The sequence below is a fragment of the Salvelinus alpinus genome, chromosome 26, assembly GCF_045679555.1.
Source record: "Salvelinus alpinus chromosome 26, SLU_Salpinus.1, whole genome shotgun sequence".
In the NCBI taxonomy this organism is placed as follows: Eukaryota; Metazoa; Chordata; class Actinopteri; order Salmoniformes; family Salmonidae; genus Salvelinus; species Salvelinus alpinus.
Window position 1 is genome coordinate 16579331 of NC_092111.1, and position 25959 is coordinate 16605289.

The 25959-nt window shown below is 42.8% G+C and overlaps 1 protein-coding gene across 7 annotated transcripts in view; it reads left to right on the forward strand.

Annotated features, from left to right (window-relative positions):
* Nucleotides 1-25959, forward strand: part of LOC139554851 (rho guanine nucleotide exchange factor 2-like) — a 107753-nt gene that overhangs the window by 70851 nt on the left and 10943 nt on the right. For 5 of the 7 annotated variants that reach the window (XM_071368032.1, XM_071368031.1, XM_071368033.1 and 2 more), the window contains 16 exons: nucleotides 35-178; nucleotides 534-784; nucleotides 3312-3437; nucleotides 4367-4484; nucleotides 4774-4850; nucleotides 5146-5317; nucleotides 7112-7188; nucleotides 7410-7582; nucleotides 7666-7733; nucleotides 8875-9069; nucleotides 12927-13025; nucleotides 13129-13178; nucleotides 17985-18026; nucleotides 19767-19817; nucleotides 22243-22578; nucleotides 25045-25216. In XM_071368032.1, the coding sequence (XP_071224133.1) occupies nucleotides 35-178; nucleotides 534-784; nucleotides 3312-3437; nucleotides 4367-4484; nucleotides 4774-4850; nucleotides 5146-5317; nucleotides 7112-7188; nucleotides 7410-7582; nucleotides 7666-7733; nucleotides 8875-9069; nucleotides 12927-13025; nucleotides 13129-13178; nucleotides 17985-18026; nucleotides 19767-19817; nucleotides 22243-22578; nucleotides 25045-25216 (2151 nt within the window). Of the gene's footprint in view, nucleotides 1-34; nucleotides 179-533; nucleotides 785-3311; nucleotides 3438-4366; nucleotides 4485-4773; nucleotides 4851-5145; nucleotides 5318-7111; nucleotides 7189-7409; nucleotides 7583-7665; nucleotides 7734-8267; nucleotides 8851-8874; nucleotides 9070-12926; nucleotides 13026-13128; nucleotides 13179-17984; nucleotides 18027-19766; nucleotides 19818-22242; nucleotides 22579-25044; nucleotides 25217-25959 lie in introns of those variants that run through there. The other 2 variants (XM_071368035.1, XM_071368037.1) reach the window with 2 other exon arrangements.

The following is a 25959-nucleotide window of genomic DNA, read 5'->3' on the forward strand; positions in this document are numbered from 1 at the left end:
TTGTTTACACTGGATGAATGTTTTCCTCTCTCAGGAGAAGTGTACTACGCCTCCATGCTGGAGGAAATGGAGATTGAGGGGCGGGATTTTGAGGCGGACTCATGGAGCATGGCGGTGGACTCGGGCTACCTGCAGACGCATCGCAAAGACATCATCAAGAGGCAGGACGTCATCTATGGTGAGAGTGGTGACATGCACTGTACGTCTTGAACCTCTTTCCCTTTGTGGTGAAAAGGTCATGGGCTGGGCGATGGAAAAAGTGGCAATTGCAGAGGCTGCTTGTTTCAGATCATGGCCACCATCCACTACTGTTGTGCCCTTGAGCAAGGCAATTAACCCCGACATAGCTCCAGGGGTGCAGCTGACCCTCTGCCTCCTCCCAAATGTTCATATGTGTGTGTTTCTGTCAGGTGATGTGTTTCTGTCAGGTGATGAACAGAGCAAAATATGAATTTCCTTCGCTAGATGGGCAATTCTATTTTATCCCTATGTTACATGATTGACTCTTTCTTTGCGTCTTTTGTCTTCCGCAGAGCTGATCCAGACAGAGCTGCACCACGTGCGGACGCTTCGCATTATGGAGCGAGTGTTCCGCCAGGGCATGCTGGAGGAGGTGCAGCTGGAGCCGGGCGTGGTGCACGCCATCTTCCCCTGCCTGGACCGCCTCACTGGCATCCATGTCCGCTTCTTGGCACAGCTGCTCACACGGCGCAACCACAGCCTGCAGACTGGCAGCACCTACAACTTCACTATCCACCAGCTGGGAGATGTGCTGCTGGAACAGGTACAGTAGGTAGACAGACATGGACATTATACCAACTGCCTTATACATTTACCATCCTATATCTATCCTACCCTGCCTTTCTTTTTTCTTTTTATTTGATCCCCTTTTCTCCCTAATTTTCGTGGTATCCAATCGCTAGTAATTACTATCTTGTCTCATCGCTACAACTCCCGTACGGGCTCGGGAGAGACGAAGGTCGAAAGCCATGCGTCCTCCGAAGGACAACCCAACCAAGCCGCACTGCTTCTTAACACAGCGCGCCTCCAACCCGGAAGCCAGCCGCACCAATGTGTCGGAGGAAACACTGTGCACCTGGCCCCCTCGGTTAGCGCGCACTGCGCCCGGCCCGCCACAGGAGTCGCTGGAGCGCGATGAGACAAGGATATCCCTACCGGCCAAACCCTCCCTAACCCGGACGACGCTAGGCCAATTGTGCGTCGCCCCACGGACCTCCCAGTCGCGGCCGGCTGCGACAGAGCCTGGGCGCGAACCCAGAGACTCTGGTGGCGCAGCTAGCACTGCGATGCAGTGCCCTAGACCACTGCGCCACCCGGGAGGCTCCATTCTAAGTGTCTTCGAAAGCCAAGTTAACAGACAAATCTTCGACCATTTCGAATACCACCGTACCTTCTCCGCTATGCAATTTGGTTTCCGAGATGGTCAGCCATGCTCAAGGTCCTAAACGATATCATAACCGCCATCGATAAAAGACAATACTGTGCAGCCGTATTTATCAACCTGGCCAAGGCTTTCGACTCTGTCAATCACCACATTGTTATCGGCAGACTCAACAGCCTTGGTTTCTCAAATGACTGCCTTGCCTGGTTCACCAACTACTTCTCTGATAGAGTTCATTGTGTCAAATCGGAGGGCCTGTTGTCCGGACCTCTGGCAGTCTCTATGGTACTGCCACAGGGTTCAATTCTCGGGCCGACTCTCTTCTCTGTATACATCAATGATGTCGCTCTTGCTGCTGGTGATTCTCTGATTCACCTCTACGCAGACGACACCATTCTGTATACTTCTGGCCCTTCTTTGGACACTGCTAACTAACTACAAATACCTAGGTGTCTGGTTAGACTGTAAACTCTCCTTCCAGACCCACGTTAAGCATCTCCAATCCAAAATTAAATCTAGAATCGGCTTCCTATTTCGCAAACAAAGCATCCTTCACTCATGCTGCCAAACATACCCTCGTAAAACTCATGCTGCCAAACATACCCTCGTGACTATCCTACCGATCCTCGACTTCGGCGATGTCATTTACAAAATAGCCTCCAACACTCTACTCAACAAATTGGATGCAGTCTATCACAGTGCCATCTGTTTTGTCACCAAAGCCCCATATACTACCCACCACTGCGACCTGTATGCTCTCGTTGGCTGGCCCTCGCTTCATATTCGTCGCCAAACCCACTGGCTCCAGGTCATCGGCAAGTTTTTGCTAGGTAAAGCCCCGCCTTATCTCAGTTCATTGGTCACCATAGCAGCACCCACCCTCAGCACACGCGCTCCAGCAGGTATATTTCACTGGTCTCCCCCAAAGCCAATTCCTCCTTTAACCGCCTTTCCTTCCAGTTCTCTGCTGCCAATGACTGGAACGAACTGCAAAAATCGCTGAAGTTGGAGACTCTTATCTCCCCCACTAACTTCAAGCACCAGCTATCAGAGCAGCTCACAGATCATTGCACCTGTACATAGCCCATCTGTAAATAGTCCATCCAACTACCTCATCCCCATACTGTATTTATTTATTTATTTTTGCTCCTTTGCACCCCAGTATCTCTACTTGCACATTCATCTTCTGCACATCTACCTCTCTAGTGTTTAATTGCTATATCGAAATTACCTCGCCACTATGGCCTATTTTATTGCCTCACCTCCCTTATCTTACCTCATTTGCACACACTGTGCATACTTCCTTTTTTTCTACTGTATTATTGACTGTATGTTTGTTTATTCCATGTGTAACTCTGTGTTGTTGTATGTGTCGAACAGCTTTGCTTTATCTTGGCCAGGTCGCAGTTGTAAATGAGAACTTGTTCTCAACTTGCCTACCTGGTTAAATAAAGGTGAAATAAAAAGAAATTAATTTTAAAAATATATATTTTTTTATTAAACCTTTATTTAACTAGGCAAGTCAGTTAAGAACAAATTCTTATTTACAATGACGGCCTAGGAACAGTGGGTTAACTGCCTTGTCCAGAACGACAGATTTTTACCTTGTCAGCTCGGGGATTCAATCTAGCAACCTTTCGGTTACTGGCCCAACGCTTTAACCACTAGGCCCACCCATCCTAATGGGTCATTCATTCTTTGTAGACTTGAGAAACTATCTGGCCTTGATGGTCATATGTAATCTTAACTACACTGTACAGCCATAGGAGTATGGACCTCCCCTGGTTCCTATCGAGGTTTCTTCCTTCTAGGGAGTTGATCCTAGCCACTCTGCTTCTGATTGGACTTTGGTGTCTAGGCCAGGGTACTTTAAATATATTTGATTTGATTGACGGATTGTTTCTCTCAGTTCTCGGGCCAGTGTGCTGACGAGATGAGAAAGACCTACGCTGAGTTCTGCAGCCGCCACCTGAAGGCTGTCAAGCTGTACAAGGAGCTGCTGGCTAGAGACAAGAGGTTCCAGTACTTCATACGGGTAAGACAGAGGGAGAAGGGAAAAACAAGACGGATAGAATGAGTAATGAGACTTAATGTAATTTTTTTTTTCTAAAACAATGCTTTTTGGAATGCTTTGGAACTATTCACAGAATGTATTTCCTGTCAATAAAAAACCTTGAATTCAAATTGAAGGGGGGGGGGGGGGGGGAGTAGAGTGAACGACAGAGGGAGAGCTTTTGTGTTTTCGTAATTTTTCATTAAACCCACATTTTTGTCACCGTTACGAAGGTCTTACTTGCGATGATCATAATATTTGGTCGTTTCACCTTCCTTAGCAGAGAGAGAGAGTGAGAGAGGGGGCACATAGAAAGAAAAATAGGCCAATGGGAATGTGTGTGCACTTGTGTGTTAACTGATAATGAGTGTTCTGAACTGTGAGGAGTTGGAGTTGCATTACCGTTTATTTTGCTAACCTTGCCTTTTGTTACTGGCACCTATCCAATTAATAATTTGTACTCTGTACAATATCATGTTTTATTTGATATTTTTCTATTGTAAATTGTATGTTTTATCTTTCGTTTAGATTTAAAGCTCTTCAAGCTAGTTTTGAAGTTGTATCATTCGTATCGAGTGACGTCTCTAGAATTTCGGTTAAAAATATGATTTGCTCTTGATTGCATTACAAAACACAGATATTTGTTTTTTTCCAACCATCTCTCTTGTGTTTGCTGCTTTTCCTGTCTCTTCTCAACTCTTTTTGTCTTGTTCATATTCATTTCTTCCCTTCTGCTCTTTCGCTCGTATACCCTCTCTTTCACTCTCCTTCTCTTTTCTCTCTCACACGCTTTCCTGCTCTCTTTCACACTAACTCTATCCTTCTCTCTCTCCCTTCTGTCTCGTTCACCTTTCATCTCTCGTTCACCCTCTCATCTCTCTTTCACCCTCTCTTCCTCGCTCTCTGTTCAGCGGGTGTGTCGGGGTCACCTGTTGCGTCGCCATGGCGTCCAGGAGTGCATCCTGTTGGTCACGCAACGCATCACCAAGTACCCTGTCCTCATCCAGCGTATCCTTGACAACACCAAGGGTGAGAAAAACACCCTGTTGATACGAAAGCAGGGGCGAGGGTGATATATCAAAGTCATCCTCACTTTAGACTGAAATATATTGTTGGGGGCAAACAGTTACGTGGGGTGTAAAAAAATGTAGCCGAACTATGCCAGCTTTTTATATCATGAGGTGAGTTAGTTCCTCAGAACTAACTAAAAGCACAGGGTCTTTAAAGTCAATGACGGAGCATGGTAAAAATCAGCACTACTAATAATATGTCTATCCACCTTATATTCTCTCTCTCTCTCTCACCCCCCCCCCCCCAGACAATGAAGAGGAGGCCTCCTGTCTGACCCAGTCTCTGACCCAGATCAGGGAGCTACTCAGCTCAGTGGACCAGCAGGTGCTTTATTCATCCATTTATAGTTTGATTTACTCAAGTTATCACTGAGATCAATTCTGACATGAACCAGCACCTGTTAGTCAGACTGAAATAAAGGACATCATTTTGACTTCCCACACTTTATCTATAAACCCGTCCTTTTACTATGAGAAATATACAATTACACAGCGCAGAAAATGTATTGCACACTAACACTATTGTGAACCAGGGTTGTGTTCATTAGTGCACGGAAATGGGTGATTCTCAGTTCGTTTGCTTCCAATCAGTGCCTAATGAACATGACCCTGCTGTCCAGGTGATGGAGCTGGAGCGGACTCATCGGCTGCAGGAGATCCGGGCCAGGCTGGACCCACGGGTCGAGGCCAAGGTGAGGGACGGGGGCCTGTTCAGGGGAGGAGAGTTGCTCCGCAGGAGACTCATCCATGAGGGAACGCTGCTCTGGAAGACCCCTGGGTCCAGGCTCAAAGGTGCGTGTGTGTGTGTGAGTGGAAGGGTCTGTGTGTGTCAGTGGAGGCTGAGGACAGGGACTTTGTAATGACTTGAATGGAACAGTATCAAACACATGGTAACCAGACTCCACTAGCTTAATTTGTCAAGTAAGTTTGTACAGTGCCTTCAGAAAGTATTCATACCTCTTGACTTATTCCACATTTTGTTGTGTTACAACCTGAATTCAAAATGGATTAAATATATTTTCTTTCTCGCCCATCTACACACAATACCCCATAATGACAAAGTGAAAACATGTTTTTAGAAATGTTTGCTAATTTATTGAAAATTGAATACAGCAATATCTCATTTACATAAGTATTCACACCCCTGAGTCAATACTTTGTAGAAGTACCTTTGGCAGCGATTACAGCTGCGAGTCTTTCTGTGTAAGTCTCTAAGAGCTTTGCACATCTGGATTGTGCAACATTTGCCCATTTATTATTTTCAAAATTCTTCAAGCTCTGTCAAATTGGTTGTTGATCATTTCTAGACAACCATTGTCAGGTCTTGCCATATATTTTCAAGTAGATTTAAGTCAAAACTGTAACTCAGAACATTCACTGTCTTCTTGGTAAGCAACTCCAGTGAAGATTTGGCCTTGTGTTTTAGGTTATTGTCCTGCTGAAAGGTAAATTCATCTCCCAGACCGAACCAGGTTTTCCTCCATGATTTTTCCTGTGCTTAGCTCCGTTGTTTCATTTTTACCCTGAAAAACTCCCCAGTCTTAATGATTACAAGCATACCCGTAACATGATGCAGCCACCACTATGCTTGAAAATATGGAAAGTGGTACTCAGTAATGTGTTGTATTGGATTTGCCTCAAACATAACACTTTGTATTCAGGACAAAAAGTTAATTTCTTTTCCACATTTTTTGCAGTATTACTTTATTGCCTTGTTGCAAACTAGATGCATGTTTTGCTATATTTTTTATTATGTACAGGCTTCTTTCTTTTCACTCTGTCAATTAGGTTAGTATTGTGGAGTAACTACAATGTTGTTGATCCATCCTCAGTTTTCCCCTATCACAGCCATTAAACTCTGTAACTGTGTAGCTGTTTAAAACATTGGCCTCATGGTGAAATCCCTAAGTGGTTTCCTTCCTCTCCGGCAACTGAGTTAGGAAGGACGCCTGTATCTTTATAGTGACTGGATGTATTGATACACCATCCAAAGTCTAATTACTAAATTCACCATGCTCAAAGGAAAATTCAGTGTCTGCTTTTCTTTCTTTTTTTTTACCCATCTACCATTAGGTGCCCTTCTTTGCGAGGCAATGGAAAACCTCCCTTGTATTTTTGGTTGAATCTGTACTTGAAATTAACTGCTTGACTGAGGGACCTTACAGATAATTGTATGTGTGGGGTAGTCACTCAAACATGTTAAACACTATTATTGTACACAGAGTGAGTCCATGCAACTTATTATGTGATTTGTTAAGCAAATGTTTACTCCTGAACTTATTTAGGCTTGCCATAACAAAGGGTTTGAATACTTATTGACTCAAGACATTTCAGCTTTTCATTTTTTTTGTTGAAAAACATAATTCCACTTTGACATAATGGGGTATTTATTGTGTGTAGGCCAGTGACAAAATATCTCAATTGAATCCATTTTAAATTCAGGCTATAACACAACAAAATTGGAAAAAAGTCCAGGGTTGTGAATACTTTCTGAAGGCACTGTAGGGGATGGAACTATCCCCAAAACGTGTTGCTTACTCATGTTTTAAAGGTTTTTCTTTTGTGTGTGTGTGTGTGTGTGTTTAGATGTGCAGGTCCTGCTGATGACCGACATCCTAGTGTTCCTACAGGAAAAAGACCAGAGGTTCATCTTCCCTTGTCTAGTAAGCACACACACACACACACACACACACACACACACACACACACACACACACACACACACACACACACACACACACACACACACACACACACACACACACACACTGAGAAATACATAAAACAAAAAACACTTGAATATAGAGAGACTTGTTTCGTCACAATTGAATATACTATATGGAAGGTCAGGGAGTATAGCAACTCCCCTTCTTTCTCTTTTCAGGACAAGTCTCCGGTCCTCTCCCTGCAGAACCTCATGATTAGGGAGATAGCCAATCAGGAACGAGGGCTCTTCCTCATCAGTGACTCCTCCCCTCCGGAGATGTACGAGGTCCATGCTGCCTCAAAAGATGACAAGAACACCTGGATACGCATCATACAGCACACTGTCAGCAGGTATATACATAAACACACACACACACACACACAGAGACACACAAAAACTGCTCATATACTCACTATCTTTTCTGTCTCTGCAGTTGTCCTTCCAGGGAAGAGTTCCCACTCATAGAGACTGAAGACAAGGCCCTTCTGAGACGACTGAAAGGTCAGCAATGAACACACACTCATACAGATCTATATGTAACGTAGGGATGGCAAGATTGCGCCGACATACACGGCGGCCCTATTTATTACTTTATTTGCTCAGGACGTTTATGGTATAATTTCCAATAAGAACTTCTGGACATTAGATCGCCTATAAAAATCACCACAAATTCGATTTCCCAGACCTGAACCCTTTGTTTCATATTCTGGATAATTTCTTGATTTCTTGTTTAGATTTTTTATTATTTGTGTATTTGTGTTGTATTCTACTGCACTGTTGGAACTAGTAACATAAGCGTTTTACTCTACCTGCTATAACACCTGCAGATCTGTGTACGTGGCCAATACACTTTGATTCGATCTGATGTAGGTATAAACACACTTGTTTGCACATAAGAACTCTGTTTCACTTCTTCTCTACATAACCCTCTGTCTATCTGTCTTCCTTTCTACCCTTCTCCATCGTTCTTTCTCTATCAACCCCTTTGACCATCTCCATTCCTTCCTTTCTCTATTTACATGTCTCCCTTTCAAGCTCTCTTATCTCTGTCTCTCTCCACCTCTCCCTTTCTCTCTCTCCCTTCCTCTTCACCCCCCCTCTATCTCTCCCTCTCTCTACATGGTGCCTACAGTACAACGTGCAATTCTCACTCTGTGTGTAGGAGGACAAGTGTGAAGCCTGCCTCCTACTCAATCCCAGTGGAGGAGCTCGTCAAACTCTATCTTTCCATCACAGCTTTTCTGTCTCTCAATTTCACTCTCTTGGACTCTCTCATCTTTCTTGCTCACTTGTATCTTTTATTCCCATACTTTTTTTTTTCTCTCTCTTTATCTCTCCCTCTTTTCTCTCTCCCTTCTTCCTTTTCTCAATCTCTCACTTATAGCCTACATCCAACTGAACAATGTGTGAATATGATTGCCCCCACTGTTAAGTCAAGAGGTCTTTAGGAAGAGCATCAAATCAGTATTTCCCTCTCTCCCCCTCCTCTTTCCCTCCCCCTCTCTTTCTCTCATTCCTTCCCGCTTTCTCTCGACTCTTTCCTTCTTTCTCCCGACTCCATCTCTTTCTTTCTCCCCCCCCCCCTCCATCCCCCCACCCCACCCTCCCATCTTCCTCTTTCCACTTTCATCTCTCCTTCCAGCGGACATCCAGCAGAAGGACCGGGAGGTGCTGGAGCTGCTCCAGGAGCGGGTCACCTTGTTCTCGGACCTGGCTGAGGTGACGGGGGGTCAGGAGGTCATGCTGCCGGGGGGCCCCAACTCCCGGAACCTGTTCCGAGCCGAAACGCCCCATGCGCCACTCGGCGAGAGATTGCTCACTGATGCCATCGCAGAGGGTGAGGGGTTGGTGGAGGGAGTGGGGGGCAAGGAGAGGGGGTGGGAGCAGAGTGAGGGAGAGGGGGGCGATATAGAGTTAGGGCAAGGGAGAGCAAGAGTGGTAGAGCGCAAGAGAGTTGTTAAAGGACCAGTGCAGCAGTTTTTGATCTCAATATCAAATAATTTCTGGGTAACAATTTATTACCTAACAGTTTTCCATAAAAATTGTCAACTTAAGTTGCTTTTTTAGCAAAAATAACTCATTATCAAGCAAAAGTTTTGCTAGGACTGTCTGGGAGTGGTCTGCGGATCTACCTAATTGAAGGGTCCAAATAGGAAGCATATGTAACCTGAAGACTAGCTGTTGTCAGAGAGGTTTGGAACTCTTTGTTATTGTTATCTTAACTTATATCGCCTGGTGATGTTACCAGGCAAGTCACAACTCCACCTATGCAAAACCTGATGTAAATTGTATTTTCAACTAGCAACTATCAAGAAATAACACTGATCATATTTGTTCACACTTTTACAGTTTTAGTTTCATCAGCTGTTGTACAATATGATACAGAACACAGGGAAAACATAATTTTGAGTGCACTGGGCCTTTAAGCAGATTTAGAGAGGGTTAGACTGGAAGAGAGGAGAAACAGGAAAATATAGAGAGGGTGATAAGAGGGAGCGCGTTAAAGGGAGATGTTGAAACAGAGAGGAGAGCAAGACTAGAGAGGAAAATAAGCAGACAGGAGATAAAGATGGAGAAGCGCAAATAGCCTGTTTAAATGCAGAAATGCAACTGCTACTGTGCTTCCACTTAACTGACTGCAACGATACTTCAAAGTTGAATTATGGCAGTTATGAAATGCCTTGGCATGTTTTCAGTTGTACTTGGCAATGCACTTAGTCTAAGCATCAACTGTCGCTATTCCTTTACTCACTATTCTACGGATGCATGTGCAATGTGTTGCCACAAAATGGCTGTCATGGTGGTGGTGAAGTTGCCAAACATGCCATACATTTTAGATGACTGACTTCAAAGTTTCCTTCATAGAAGGCCACTGGTTGGCTTACATTACAGTTTTACTTGACTTGGAACAGTCAAACAGACATTTGAATTGTGTACTGTCTGTACAATTAAAGATCAGAACTTCTTTTTCAAAGCCTTCGAGCTACATTTACATTTACACAAACAGCAAACTATCAACTCATCATCACCCAGACATTGATTGACGTGTACAGTTGTCCAGTTCCCTCCCTACATATAGTGAAGATAGCAATGTCTTCAATGGGTATCATGTGTATGTTTATGAATATCCAATGTTAAATTTGAAGTGGCTGTCAACCCCTAGGCTAATGTTGCTCTCAGGGAATGTCATTCCTTGAGCACTATACCATAGAAAGTGCTAAATGCATGTGAAATGTCATGGGGTGCTTTCTTTCCATTGAGTCTGGATTCTGACAGTGTACATTTGTTTTAGCTTGCCCGCCCATATGGAAAACAATCATACAAATCAAATAAGAATCTTGTATGGCAGGAGAAGATTACTTAAAACATTTTCTTTTACAAATAATCTGGTAAAATGGTATGTTTTACCTTATATGTCAGTAGTGTACAGTTGATGTCGGAAGTTTACATACACTTAGTTTTGACTCATTAAAACTTGTTTTTCAACCACTCCACAAATGTCTTGTTAACTATAGTTTTGGCAAGTCAGTTAGGACATCTACTTTGTGCATGACACAAGTCATTTTTCCAACAATTGTTTACAGACAGATTATTTCACTTATAATTCACGTTATCACAATTCCAGTGGGTCAGAGGTTTACATACACTAAGTTGACTGTGCCTTTAAACAGCTTGGAAAATTCCCGAAAATGATGCCATGGCTTTAGAAGCTTCTGATAGGCTAATTGACATAATTTGAGTCAATTGGAGGTGTACCTGTTGATGTATTTCAAGGCCTACCTTCAAACGCAGTGCCTCTTTACTTGACATCATGGGAAAATCTAAAGAAATCAGCCAAGACCTCAGAGAAAAAATTGTAGACCTCCACAAGTCTGGTTCATCATTTGGAGCAATTTCCAAATGCCTGAAGGTAGCACGTTCATCTGTACAAATAATAGTATGCAAGTATAAACACCATGGGAACACGCAGCCGTCATACCACTCAGGAAGGAGACGCGTTCTGTGTCCTAGAGATGAACGTACTTTGGTGCGAAAAGTGCAAATCAATCCCATAACAACAGCAAAGGACCGTGTGAAGATGCTGGAGGATACAGGTACAAAATGATCTATATCCACAGTAAAACTAGTCCTATATCGACAAAACCCGAAAGGCCACTTAGCAAGGAAGAAGCCACTGCTCCAAAACCGCCATAAAAAAGCCAAACTATGGTTTGCAACTGCACATGGGGAAAAGTATCGTACTTTTTGGAGAAATGTCCTCAGGTCTGATTAAACAAAAATAGAACTGTTTGGCCATAATGACCATCGTTATGTTTTGAGGAAAAAGGGGGAGGCTTGCAAGCCGAAGAACACCATCCCAACCGTGAAGCACGGGGGTGGCAGCATCATGTTGTTGTGGTGCTTTGCTGCAGGAGGGACTGGTGCACTTCACAAAATAGATGGCATCATGAGGAGGAAAATAATGTGGATATATTGAAGCAACATCTCAAGACATCAGTCAGGAAGTTAAAGCTTGGTTGCAAATGGGTCTTCCAAATGGACAATGACCCCAAGATACTTCCAAAGTTGTGGCAAAATAGCTTAAGGACAACAAAGTCAAGGTATTGGAGTGGCCATCACAAAGCCCTTTAAACAATTTAAAGGCAATGCTCCCAAATACCAATTGAGTGTCTGTAAACCTCGGACCCCATGGGACTGTGACGAAAAAAAGTTAAAGATGCAATAAATCATTCTCTACTATTATTCTGACGCTTCATATTCTTAAAATAAAGTGGTGATCCTAACTGACCTAAGACAGGGAATTTTTACGAGGAATGTCAGGAATTGTGAAAATCTGAGTTTAAATGAATTTGGCTAAGGTGTATGTAAACTTCTGACTTCCGACTTATGTCAATAATTCTCAAACCTCTCCTTGTGGACCCCCAGCCGAATACATGATGTTGGTCATTTTCCCACATAGATATGTTATGACATATTTGAGACAAAATAAATGAATTAAACCGTATGAGTCATCAATTAATGTTATAAGAAAAGTGTATGTCTGATAATGTAACCTCTACAAAATAAATGCTTTCCTTATAGGTTCCACATTTTTTCTATAAGTCAACATATAAAAAACGATGGCAATTACTATCAGAAAAATACAATATTTGTAGATTCATTTTCAAGAATGAGTTTCCATGGTAAGAAAACAATAGGCTGGGCAGCACCTCCTACTGGACAGTTGATTTATCTAAAGGTATCCCTTTACTCTCCAATCCAGGATTTTAACCAAGCCCAGCCTTGCTTAGCTATGATATGTGTCACTGACTACTACCAATGTGCTATCAGAGAGAATGATTGTTGAGATAAATATTTGACCAGATACTTATTATATTATTTGTTAGATTATTGTACAAATAATCTTCTTCTGCCATACAAGATTCTTATTTAAATGTTCATGATTTTTTTAAATTAATCTTGTTTCTGTATTTGCTGCCATATGTATTACTTAGAAGTTCCAGGTAGAACATCTTTCTATATCTTTTCCTTGTGGGCGGTGCCCCGGGTGGGCGTAGAGTTCACTTTACGAGCAATGGAATGGTCTAACATGTCAAAACTCGACCAACGCTGTGTCGTAGGTGAGTTAAAATGAATGCACCATACATTTTGTTAAGGCACTGATGATGTGTTGTCTGTCTTTGTGTCTCCCAGTGGATAGGCTGAGTGAGCTACTACTGGGCTCCACCTTTGAAATGCCTCTGGCCTGCAGTTTCAACGGTCACCCGAACCACACAGGGGCGCTAGTGATCAGTGAGTGACTCCTTTGTGCCATTGATTGACAAGTTGTATACTAGTCTAGACTCCATAGCACTGTGAGCAATGATCATTGAGTGACCGTTGTGTTTGTTTGTAGACGGTCAGGAGGTGGTTGTCAATGGAACGCACGGGTCCCCAGCAGCAAAGGTGAGGTCCTAAAAATAATAATAATAATATGGTCATTTACTTTGGTCGACCAGGCTTAGAACCAAGGTCTCCCATGCGCCACAAAGCCAAGCTAAAGTCATGCACTGAGCTACAGTAAAGCCAAGTCCTTAGCTCGGGAAGCTAACAGAAGTCTTCAGGACGCAGGCAAGATTGCTCATTGTGAGCATGGTTCATGTGTGGGAATCAAATCAAGGTGTAGACTAACAGTGAAATGCTTACTTATGGGCCCTTTCCAACTGTACAGAGAGAATAACATTGAAATAATAGAACAATTATAACACGAGGAATAAATACACAATGAGTAATGATAACTTGGCTATATACACGGGGAACCAGTACCGAGTCGATGTGCAGGGGTACGAGGTAATTGAAGTAGATATGTACAGTACCAGTCAAAAGTTGACCCAACACACCTCCAGGCTGTGTAAGGGCTATTTGACCAAGAAGGAGAGTGATGGATTGCTGCATCAGATGACCTGGCCTCCACAATCACCCGACCTCAACCAAATTGAGATGGTTTGGGATGAGTTGGACTGCAGAGTGAAGGAAAAGCAGCCAACAAGAGCTCAGCATATGTGGGAACTCCTTCAAAACTGTTGGAAAAGCATTCCAGGAGAAGCTGGTTTAAAGAATGCCAAGAGTGTGCAAAGCTGTCATCAAGGCAAAGCGTGCTACTTTGAAGAATCTAAAATATAGAATATATTTTGATTTGTTTAACACTTTTTTGGTTACTACAATATTACATATGTGTTTTATCATAGTTTTGATGTCTTCACTATTATTCTACAATGTAGAAAATAGTAAAAATAAAGAAAAACCCTTGAATGAGTAGGTATGTCCAAACTTTTGACTGTACTGTACATGCAGGTAGGGATAAAGTAACTAGGCAACAGGATATATGAACAGTAGCAGCAGAGTATGTGAGTCAAAAGAGTTCATGCAAAAACGGTCAATGCAGATTGTCTGGGTAGCTATTCGTTAACTATTTAGCAGTCTTATGGCTTGAGGGTAGAAGGTGTTCAGGGTCCTGTTGGTTCCAGACATCGGTACCGCATGCCGTGCAGTAGCAGAAAGAACAGTCTATGACTTTGTTGGCTGGAGTCTTTAACCATTTTGGGCCTTCCTCTGATAACGCCTAGTATAGAGGTCCTGGATGGCACGGAGCTCGGCCCCAGTGATGTACTGGGCGTTACGCACTACCCTTGCACCTTGCAGTGGGATGCCAAGCAGTTGCCATACTAGGCGGTGATGCAGCCAGTCAAGATGCTCTCAATGGTGCAGCTGTAGAACTTTTTGAGTGCACATGCCGACTCTTTTCAAGAGACGTTGTTGTGCCCTATTCACGTCTGTGTTGGTGTGTGTGGACCATGACGATTCCTTAGTGATGTGGATACCGAGGAACTTGAAGCTCTCAACCTGCTCCACTACAGCTCCGTTGATGTGGATGTGGGAGTGCTCGCCCCTCCATTTCCTGTAGTCCATGATCAGCTCCTTTGTCTTGCTGACATTGAGGGAGAGGTTGTTTTCCTGGAACCACACTGCCAGGTGATCAGGCGTACTACCATCGTGTTGGCAGACTTAATGATGATATTGAGGTTATGCACACGGCCACGCAGTTCTGGGTGAAGGTGAACAGGGAGTACATGAGGGGACTAAGCACACACCCCTGAGGGGCCCCTGTGTTGAGGGTCACCGTGACGGTGTTGTTACCTACCCTCACCACCTGGGGGCGGCCCGTCAGGAAGTCCAGGATACAGTTGCAGAGGGAGGTGTTTAATCCCAGGGTCCTCTCGCCCTGCCGTCCGGGACAGCTGGTGCTCTCATGCATGGTTCGGGTTGCTAGCCTCGAAGCGAGCATAGAAGGTATTTAGCTCGTCTGGTAAGCTTGCATCACTGGACAGCGCACTCCTGGGTTTCCATTTGTAATCCGTGATAGTTTGCAAGCCCTGCCACATCCGACGAGCGTCAGAGCCGGTGTAGTAGGATTCAAACCAACAGCCCCTGTGTTGGTAGCACCATGCTTCAACTAACTGATCAAACGGAAATTTGATAGTGATAGTTATTTACTATATACTTTTCATTGGCAGGGTTCAATTCCATATTACACTCTGGAGGTGCCCTAAATAGAAATAGGGGTTTGTACCATCGTTGATATTTGAAGAGGATGCCCGCAGTGATATTTAAGTGCTTATGAGGTTATGGCCCTGATTTGTCATACGAGTGGCACCACAGAGATAAATCAATCCAGTTATGAAGGTTAATTGTGCCAATAACATTGCAGACTGAAGTTCATGTTTAGCTTGCCATTTTACAGTGTCATGTCATCATCCAGCTTCTTTTAGTCTAAGATTGATTTATGTCTGGTGGCAACAGCCCCAGGTCTGTCATAAGACAAAATGGGTGTAGACAACATCCCTGCCTACATACTGGTCAACCCAAATAAACAAATATTGAAGATAGATTAGCAGTTCTAGTAATTTTTAATATAGGCTTATGATCACTTAAAGCTGGGTCATGTTCATTAGAGCAGTGGTTCCCAAATGTAAGGGTGCGAGGGGTCGACAGGGCTGGCAGGGAGTCAGTCATTGCAGACATTAGAGAGATACTATTTATAACTTGTTAGAAATGTCCAGATCAACTAGTCCATGTCAGCTAACATTTTTTGGCTAGGTTTTTTAGCATATTGATTTTATTGTAATGTTTGAGTAACCCATATCACATAAACACAAATAAGACATGGCAAAATGTATAGAATTGCAGGAAATTAACTTTAAACCAGCAAATTGTTATCTTTGCTAACAAGATGGGTGTGGACAGTTTGTGTCGTGAACTGTGGTTGTGCCCATAGAAATAGACGTGACGTGTGGGGGACCCTTTGAATTAGCAGTGAGACACCAATTTTTTATTGGTCACTTTGGTGCCAGTGAAATAAATGTAGCTGGTCATGTTAGTTTTTGGTTCACAATTAGCTTTTATTTTTATTAATATTTATTCAACCAGTAATCGGTATGCAACAATTGATATGCAGACCAGGTATTCAAAAGGTTTGGTCCGAAGTCTTGGTTGAATCTTTGCAATGCACAAATCAGTCATCATGCACTCATCATGCACTTTCCCCAAAAAACTTTCCAATTAAAGTTTGACTGCAAAGTAGAGCTACCTGGCAGAATGATATCATGATGATTAGTATCAATCGTGGGGCATTTGTTTTGCAAACTCTGCCATCACATCAAAACTACATTATACATTGTACAGTACAAAAACACCGCTAGCCAAACACAACGGTCTCTTGATAGGTGCACAGTTGAATTAAAGGGAAACTACACCCTGGCAGAAATATATCATGATGATTTGTATCAATTGCTGGGCATTTGTTTTGCAAACTCTGCCATCACATGTAGCCATTGTACAGTACAAAAACAAAGCTATCCAAACACAAGTCTCTTGCTAGGTGTGCAATTGAATGAAAGAGCAACTACACCCTCCAAATTATAATTGTTCCCAGACCTCAAAAGTGGTCTCCTGATGTGGTTTAAGCATTGTTGTAGACAAGTTTTTCTATTAAAAAATAAGTGTGATTTTGAGAATGAAAGTCGGGAAAAATCTAACCCGGGAAAACAGAATTTTCTAAAAGATAAAATTGATTTTATAGGGTCCAATAACTATAGAGTGACTGTTCAAAATCGCTGACAATAACACCCTTTTTGAGATTGCGCAACGGGTAGAGTTTTTTCTCCTCCAAACAATCAATGTAAAATGTAATTTTGTGAATGCAGGGTAGGTCATTATAGGCTATAGACTACTTACTCAGCCTGAAAATTAAATATAACATGTAAATGATGTGCGCATCATCTGCTTTCCCGGGCCAGTATTCTTTTCATTCGGGCCAGTAGCTTTCAGTTGGCACTGGCCTGGTGTGCCACGGGCAAATTTGCCTTAATGTCAAGCCCTGCAACGGCATGCTACTTTAAAAGATCATCATTAGCCTGGTTCTGTATGGAATGCGTGTACATTATGGAACACAGGTCAGGTCATCATTGGTGTGACCAAATCATGTGCTGGTGCCATCAACTGAAAAAGTTAGTCTAGAGCCCTGGCCCTAGTGAAAAAGTTTGTGAATCATTGCATTAGGGCATTTGCAATGGAAAACAAAAATTGTCCATGTAGTCCCTCCCTGTTTCAGTCCGATTTCTGTTTGGTGCCTAATGAATGTGACCTTATGTTTGAAGTTTCAAGTGAAGGCGTCCGTTATTCATGAGTCTTCCACTCTAAGTTTTTATAGCTTGACAGCTCTGTTTCAGACAGTGCCATGGAGTATCCATGGCAACATACATTTTTCCAATCACCATTCTTTTCTGAAGCCTGTTTGACAACTCTATTCTGAAATGTCATTATAATTATAGGAATGTTTCACAATAAAACCTGACTGGTTTCCTTAGAGAAATATTCATAAATTGCAAAAGTTGAAAAGTATTTTGTTAGCAAACATTTTTCACCTCCACCAAAGGAATGGAATTTCTATTGTGATATGAAGCAATGCTATACTACAGTCCATCAGTGAGTAATTTGCTTACTTTAATGGCATTTTGAATCTCAATATACAGAAACAAAGTGACATGAGGATCATACAGATATTTTGCATAGTTTAAAGTATTATTATGTTTGCATGAAACACTTATCAGTTTAGCTCTGTGGCATTAATTGTTGTTTCTTTTATTACATTTTTCTTATACCAATTCATCTGATATAGCTTTGTGAATAAACAATTGTTTCGACATTTCCCAGGACCGGAATGGGAATCAGGCTGGAGATAGGCCCTCAACTGAGGTACAGTGGTCAATGCACACTGAATCCACACTATCTTATAATGAACTACTCTCACTTTATCCATACATGTCTAACTAGTTAAAAGAGAACCCAGTGAAATATTTGGCTAGAGATGGCGAGAGGTTGTGTGTCTGTGTTGTGTAGATGTCTGCGTGTGCCTGTCTGTATAGCCTATGAGATAGAGCAAGGTGTTGGTACAAGGCATTCGGATAGTAGTCAGACCCCTTGACTTTTCCCACATTTTGTTACATTACATCCTTATTCTAAAATGTATTACATCCCCCCCCCCCCCTCATCAATCTACACACAATATATCATAATGATAAAGCAAAAACTGGTTTTTAGAAATGTTTGCAAATGTATTAAAATAAAGAACTGATATCACATTTACAAAAGTATTCAGACCCTTTACTCTGTACTTTGTTGAAGCACCTTTGACAGCGATTACAGCACACCTGTATTTGAAGAGCTTCTCCCATTCTTCTCTGCAGATCCTCTCAAGCTCTGTCAGGTAGGATGGGGACCATTGCTGCACAGTTATTTTCAGGTCTCTCCAGAGATTTTTGATCGGGCTCAAATCCGGGCTCTGGCTGGGGCACTCAAGGACATTCAGAGACTTGGCTGTGTGCTTAGAGTCATTGTCCTGTTGGAAGGTGAACCTTTGCCCCAGTCTGAGGTCCTGAGCGCTCTGGAGCAGGTTTTCAACAAGGTTCTCTCTGTACTTTGCTCCGTTCATCTTTGCCTCGAACCTGACTAGTCTCCCAGTCCCTGAAGCTGAAAAACATCCCCACAGCATGATGCTGCCACCACCGTGCTTCACCGTAGGGATTGTGCCAGGTTTTCTCTAGATGTGACGCTTGGCATTCAGGCCAAGTTCAATGTTGGTTTCATCAGACCAGAGAATCTTGTTTCTCATGGTCTGAGAGTCTTTGGGTGCCTTTTGGCAAACTCCAAGCGGGCTATCATGTGCCTTTTACTGAGGATTGGCTTCCGTCTGGCCACTTTACCATAAAGGCCTGATTGGTGGAGTGCTGCAATGATGGTTGTCCTTCTGGAATGTTCCCCCATCTCCAGAGAGGAACTCTGGAGCTCTGTCAGAGTGACCATTGTGTTCTTGGTCACCTCCCTGACCAAGGCCCTTCCCCCCGACTGCTCAGTTTGGCCGGGTGGCCAGCTCTAGGAAGAGTCTTGGTGGTTCCAAAGTTCTTCTGTTTAAGAATGATGGAGGCCACTGTGTTCTTGGGGACCTTCAATGCTGCTTACATTTTTTGGTACTCTTTCCCAGATCTGTGCCTCGACAAAATACTGTCTCGGAGCTCTACGGACAATTCCTTCGACCTCATGGCTTGGTTTTTGCTCTGACATGCACTGTCAAAGTGGGACCTTGCATAGACAGGTGTTTGCCTTTCCAAATCATGTCCAATCAATTGAACTTACCACAGGTGGACTCCAATCAAGTTGTAGAAACATCTCAAGGATGATCAATGGAAACAGGATGCACCTGAGCTCAATTTCGAGTCTCTTACCAAAGGGTCTGAATACTTATGTAAATAAGGTATATCGCTTTGTCATTATGGGGTATTGTGTGTAGATAAAAAAAAAAATGTTTTTTAGAATAAGGCTGTAAGCTAACAAAATGTGGAAAAAGTCAAGGGGTCTGAATTCTTCCCGAAGGCACTGTATATGCTCTTAATGGCATTGACATATTTCTTGTGTGTACTGATGGTGTATGTTTTTCAGGAAGCGTATCAGAGGCTGGTCAACCTTAGTGCCTACCTTCATGCCCTCCAGGTCAGTGGATGTGTCTCTTTGTACCCAACCTGAGTCGAATACAACTGTCAAATATTTTCTAATACTTGACTGTATTTGAGGTACTCTTTATTTAGCCGAGTTTGAATTTTCGGGACTATTTAATTGGTTTTAATGTGCTGAAGTTGTTGAGAGTATTTGACCCATATCTCCTATATATTTACTATGGAGGTTACAGTAGGATGTGCCATCTATCATGTAGAGTTAAGTTACAGTTTTGCAGTAGACCTGCTTATTAGCCTTCTGCTTGTTTTAATCAGCTTGAATAGTAATGTATTATTTTCCTTTCATGATCTGATCTCACAGTTGATAAAATATTTTCTATTGTGACATCTATAAATGTATTCCTATCTATAGCTTGCCCTCTATGTGCCTTCATTCCTGTGGATCAAACAAAAATAAAAGTTTATTGGTTGCGTACACAGATTTGCGGATGTTATTGCAGGTGCAATTGCTGCTCCAACAGTGCAGTAATACCTAGCAATAAAACAACTATACACATATTCCAGAAAATAAAAAAAATAAGTTATAGGATGAGCCATGACTAGAATACAGTATATATACAGTGGGGAGAACAAGTATTTGATACACTGCCGATTTTGCAGGTTTTCCTACTTACAAAGCATGTAGAGGTCTGTAATTTTTATCATAAGTACACTTCAACTATGAGAGACGGAATCTAAAACAAAAATCCAGAAAATCACATTGTATGATTTTTAAGTAATTAATTTGCATTTTATTGCATGACATAAGTATTTGATACATCAGAAAAGCAGAACTTAATATTTGGTACAGAAACCTTTGTTTGCAATTACAGAGATCATACGTTTCCTGTAGTTCTTGACTAGGTTTGCACACACTGCAGCAGGGATTTTGGCCCACTCCTCCCTACAGATCTTCTCCAGATCCTTCAGGTTTCGGGGCTGTCGCTGGGCAATACGGACTTTCAGCTCCCTCCAAAGATTTTCTATTGGGTTCAGGTCTGGAGACTGGCTAGGCCACTCCAGGACCTTGAGATGCTTCTTACGGAGCCACTCCTTAGTTGCCATGGCTGTGTGCTTCGTGTCGTTGTCATGCTGGAAGACCCAGCCACGACCCATCTTCAATGCTCTTACTGAGGGAAGGAGGTTGTTGGCCAAGATCTCGCGATACATGGCCCCATCCATCCTCCCCTCAATACGGTGCAGTCGTCCTGTCCCCTTTGCAGAAAAGCATCCCCAAAGAATGATGTTTCCACCTCCATGCTTCACGGTTGGGATGGTGTTCTTGGGGTTGTACTCATACTTCTTCTTCCTCCAAACACGGCGAGTGGAGTTAGACCAAAAAGCTCTATTTTTGTCTCATCAGACCACATGACCTTCTCCCATTCCTCCTCTGGATCATCCAGATGGTCATTGGCAAACTTCAGACAGGCCTGGACATGCACTGGCTTAAGCAGGGGGACCTTGCGTGCGCTGCAGGATTTTAATCCATGACGGCGTAGTGTGTTACTAATGGTTTTCTTTGAGACTGTGGTCCCAGCTCTCTTCATGTCATTGACCAGGTCCTGCCGTGTAGTCTAGGGCTGATCCCTCACCTTCCTCATGATCATTGATGCCCCACGAGGTGAAATCTTGCATGGAGCCCCAGACCGAGGGTGATTGACCGTCATCTTGAACTTCTTCCATTTTCTAATAATTGCGCCAACAGTTGTTTCCTTCTCACCAAGCTGCTTGCCTATTGTCCTGTAGCCCATCCCAGCCTTGTGCAGGTCTACAATTTTATCCCTGATGTCCTTACACAGCTCTCTGGTCTTGGCCATTGTGGAGAGGTTAGAATCTGTTTGATTGAGTGTGTGGACAGGTGTCTTTTATACAGGTAACGAGTTCAAACAGGTGCAGTTAATACAGGTAATGAGTGGAGAACAGGAGGGCTTCTTAAAGAAAAACTAACAGGTCTGTGAGAGCCGGAATTCTTACTGGTTGGTAGGTGATCAAATACTTATGTCATGCAATAAAATGCAAATTAATTATTTAAAAATCATACAATGTGATTTTCTGGATTTTTGTTTTAGATTCCGTCTCTCACAGTTGAAGTGTACCTATGATAAAAATTACAGACCTCTACATGCTTTGTAAGTAGGAAAACCTGCAAAATCGGCAGTGTATCAAATACTTGTTCTCCCCACTGTATATATATATGCAGGATAGCGTACTGGGCTGTAGCCGGCTAGAACAGTGACTAAGGTTCAGGGCAGGGTACTGGGCGGAGGCCAGCTAGTGGTGACTCTTTAACAGTCTGATGGCCTGGAGATACTCCCGTCACATTTTTATTTTACCTTCATTTAACTAGGCAAGTCAATTAAGAACAAATTCTTATTTTCAATGACGGCCTAGGAACAGTGGCTAACTTATTCTCCTTCTCCCAGGGCACCGTGATCAAGCAGGACTCCATCCTGGAGCTCTGCCTGCGCTCTGAAGGCCCACCAGTCGAAGCCCCGACCACACCCACCGGACGGGTCTGGCGCTCCCTATCACGTGACGCGGGCATGGCTGAGGCCAGCACGGGGGTGGCCATCGGGGAACTGGCCCTGCTCCAGAGGCAGCACAGCCTCCTGCAGGAGGAGCTCAGTAGGCTGCGGGGTACCGAGGGCCGCCTGAGGGATAGCGAAAAGGCCCGCGCCCAGCTGGAGAGGCAGGTCCGCGACATGAAGGCCCACAGTGCCACCATGATGGACAGTGTGGGAACTGCAGGCTCAGAGCAGGTATGGGCAACTTTGATGGGGGTGGGGGGGCCACAAAAAATCTGATCTCATCATGAGGGGCTGCAGTTGCTCGCGGGTCTGCGTACCCACATCCCCCCCCCCCCCACATTGCGAGCAAAACATTTTAGTGACCCCCCTCTTGACAGTGGCGATGGGAAAAAATCAGTTCGAGTTAATTTGCTGCAATTCAACACATTTTGCCATGGGGCCGAGAGGAAAATAGGCTGTTTTACAGCTTATTCCTGCACTTCTACACATTTTGCCATAGGGTGAGAGAAATGTTTGTGGTTTTTAATATATCTGAGTGAGACTGACTAACAAAATCAATGGGGGGCCCCACAGCCCATTCGACCATGATAACAAGTTTACATAGCTGGGTGCTAAACTAACTTAGCAATCTAAAAAAATGTAGCTGACACAGGCTAATTGACTGACTATCAGTGACTGACAACAGAAAAACTGCTGATGCACAACCAAATTTCTAAATTGCACCTTGTGTATTTTACTATTCCAACTCGCAACAGTAAGTTGAGACACCAACTCTGACACTGTGGGTAGTTGCACTTAGCTTAACTATAGGGGGTGCACAGATTTTTTACCAAGGTCATTGTTGTAGATGATAATCTGATCATGGGATTATGCTCTCAATCATCTGAGTTGAGTAAATGCCTTCAGAAAGTATTCATACCCCTTGACTTATTGTAAATTTTGTTGTGTTGTTGTGAATTCAAAATGGATCAAATAGAATATTTTTCTCACCAATTTTTTTCTCACCACACAATTGCCCATAATGACAAAGTTTAGCTAATTTATTGAAAATAAAATATCTAATTTACATAAGTATTCACACCCCTGAGTCAATAGAATCACCTTTGGCAATTATTACAGCTAAGTGTCCTTTTTGGGGTACGTTTCTAAGAGCTTTGCACACCTGGATTGTACAGTATTTGCACATTATTCTTTAAAAAATTATTCAATCTCTGTCAAGTTGGTTGTTGATCATTGCTAGACAGCCATTTTCAAGACTTGCCATAGATTTTCAAGATATATTTAAGTCTAAACTGTAACTCGGCGACACAGGAACATTCAATGTCATCTTGGTAAGCAACTCCAGTGTATATTTGGCCTTGTGTTTTAGGTTATTGTCCTGCTGAAAGGTGAAATTGTCTCCCAGTGTCTGTTGGAAAGCAGGCTGAACCAGGTTTTCCTCTAGGATTTTGCCTAAAATTTGCTCTATTCCATTTATTTTTATCCTAAAGAACTCCCTAGCCCTTGCCAATGACAATCAATCAATCAAATGTATTTATAAAGCCCTTTTTACATCAGCCGATGTCACAAAGTGTTATACAGAAGCCCAGCCTAAAACCCCAAACAGCAAGCAATTCAGATGTAGAAGCACGGTGGCTAGGAAAAACTCCCTAGAAAGGCAGGAACCTAGGAAGAAACTTAGAGAGGAACCAGGCTCTGAGGGGTGGCCAATCCTCTTCTGGCTGTCCTGGGTGGAGATTATAACAGTACATGGCCAAGATGTTCAAACATTCACAGATGACCAGCAGGGTCAAATAATAATAATCACAAGCATACCCATAACATGATGCAGCCACCACCATGCCTGAAAATATGAAGGGTGGTACTCAAACATAATGCAAAACATAATGCTTTGTATTCAGGACATAAAGTTAATTTCTTTGCCACATTCTTTGCAATTTTACTTTAGTGTCTTTTTGCAAACAGGATCCATGTTTTGGAATATTTTTTATTCTGTAGAGGCTTCCTTTTCACACTGTCATTTAGCTTAGTATTTTGGAGTAACTACAATGTTGGTGATCCATCCTCAGCCAATAAACTCTGTAACTGTTTTAAAGTTATCATTGGCCTCATAGTGAAATCCCTGAGCGGTTTCCTAACTGAGTTAGGAAGGACGCCTGTATCTATGTATTGATACACTATCCAAAGTGTAATTAATAACTTCACCATGCTCAAAGGGATATTGCTTTTTTTTATCCATCTACCAATAGGTGCTCTTCTTTGCGAGGCATTGGAAAACCTCCCTGGTCTTTGTGGTTGAATCTGTGTTTGAAATTCACTGCTCGACTGAGAGACCTTACATTGTATGTGTGTTGTAGTCATTCAAAATCATGTTAAACACTATTATTTAGAACCTTTTTACTCCTGAACGTATTTAGGCATGCCATAGCAAAGGGGTTTAATACTTATTGAAAACATATCAAGTTTTCATTTTTTGTTAATTTAGAAATTTTTTATGGGGGTGTATAGTCCAGTGACACAAAATCTCAATTTAATACATGTTTCATTCAGGCTGTAACACAACAAAATGTGGAAGAAGTCAAGGGGTCTGAATACTTTTTGAAGGCTGTAGGTTATATATTAGCCAAATATAGAAAAAAAGTGTCAGTAGGTATCACAATTGATCTGGTGTGTCGTTCCACTTGTCATCTTGCCTAGGCTCCACCCCTTCGCAGAGCAAGTGAAACCAACGCAGACACCCAATTGGCCAGCCAGGAGTCAATCGATCATTCGGAAGGGCATCATGATGGCAGTGACCTGGATGTGGAGGTGACGTCAGATGAGGAGGAGGAGGAGGCCAAAACATCACCGCGCTCAGAGAGTCCTCATGGTGTGTAAAGAGTCTTAGTAAACAACACATCCAAGTGTACAGTCGTGGCCAAAAGTTTTGAGAATGACACAAATATTAATTTCCACAAAGTTTGCTGCTTCAGTGTCTTTAGATATTTTTGTCAGATGTTACTATGGAATACTGAAGTATAATTACAAGCATTTCATAAGTGTTAAAGGCTTTTATTGACAATTACATGACGTTGATGCAAAGAGTCAATATTTGAAGTGTTGACCCTACTTTTTCAAGACCTCTGCAATCCGCCCTGGAATGCTGTCAATTAACTTCTGGGCCACATCCTGACTGATGGCAGCCCATTCTTGCATAATCAATGCTTGCAGTTTGTCAGAATTTGTGAGTTTTTGTTTGTCCACCCGCCTCTTGAGGATTGACCACAATTTCTCAATGGGATTAAGGTCTGGGGAGTTTCCTGGCCATGGACCCAAAATATCGATGTTTTGTTCCCCGAGCCACTTAGTTATCACTTTTGCCTTATGGCAAGGTGCTCCGTCATGCTGGAAAAGGCATTGTTCATCACCAAACTGTTCCTGGATGGTTGGGAGAAGTTGCTCTCGGAGGATGTGTTGGTACCATTCTTTATTCATGGCTGTGTTCTTAGGCAAAATTGTGAGTGAGCCCACTCCCTTGGCTGAGAAGCAACCCCACACATGAATGGTCTCAGGATGCTTTACTGTTGGCATGACACAGGACTGATGGTAGCGCTCACCTTGTCTTCTCCGGAC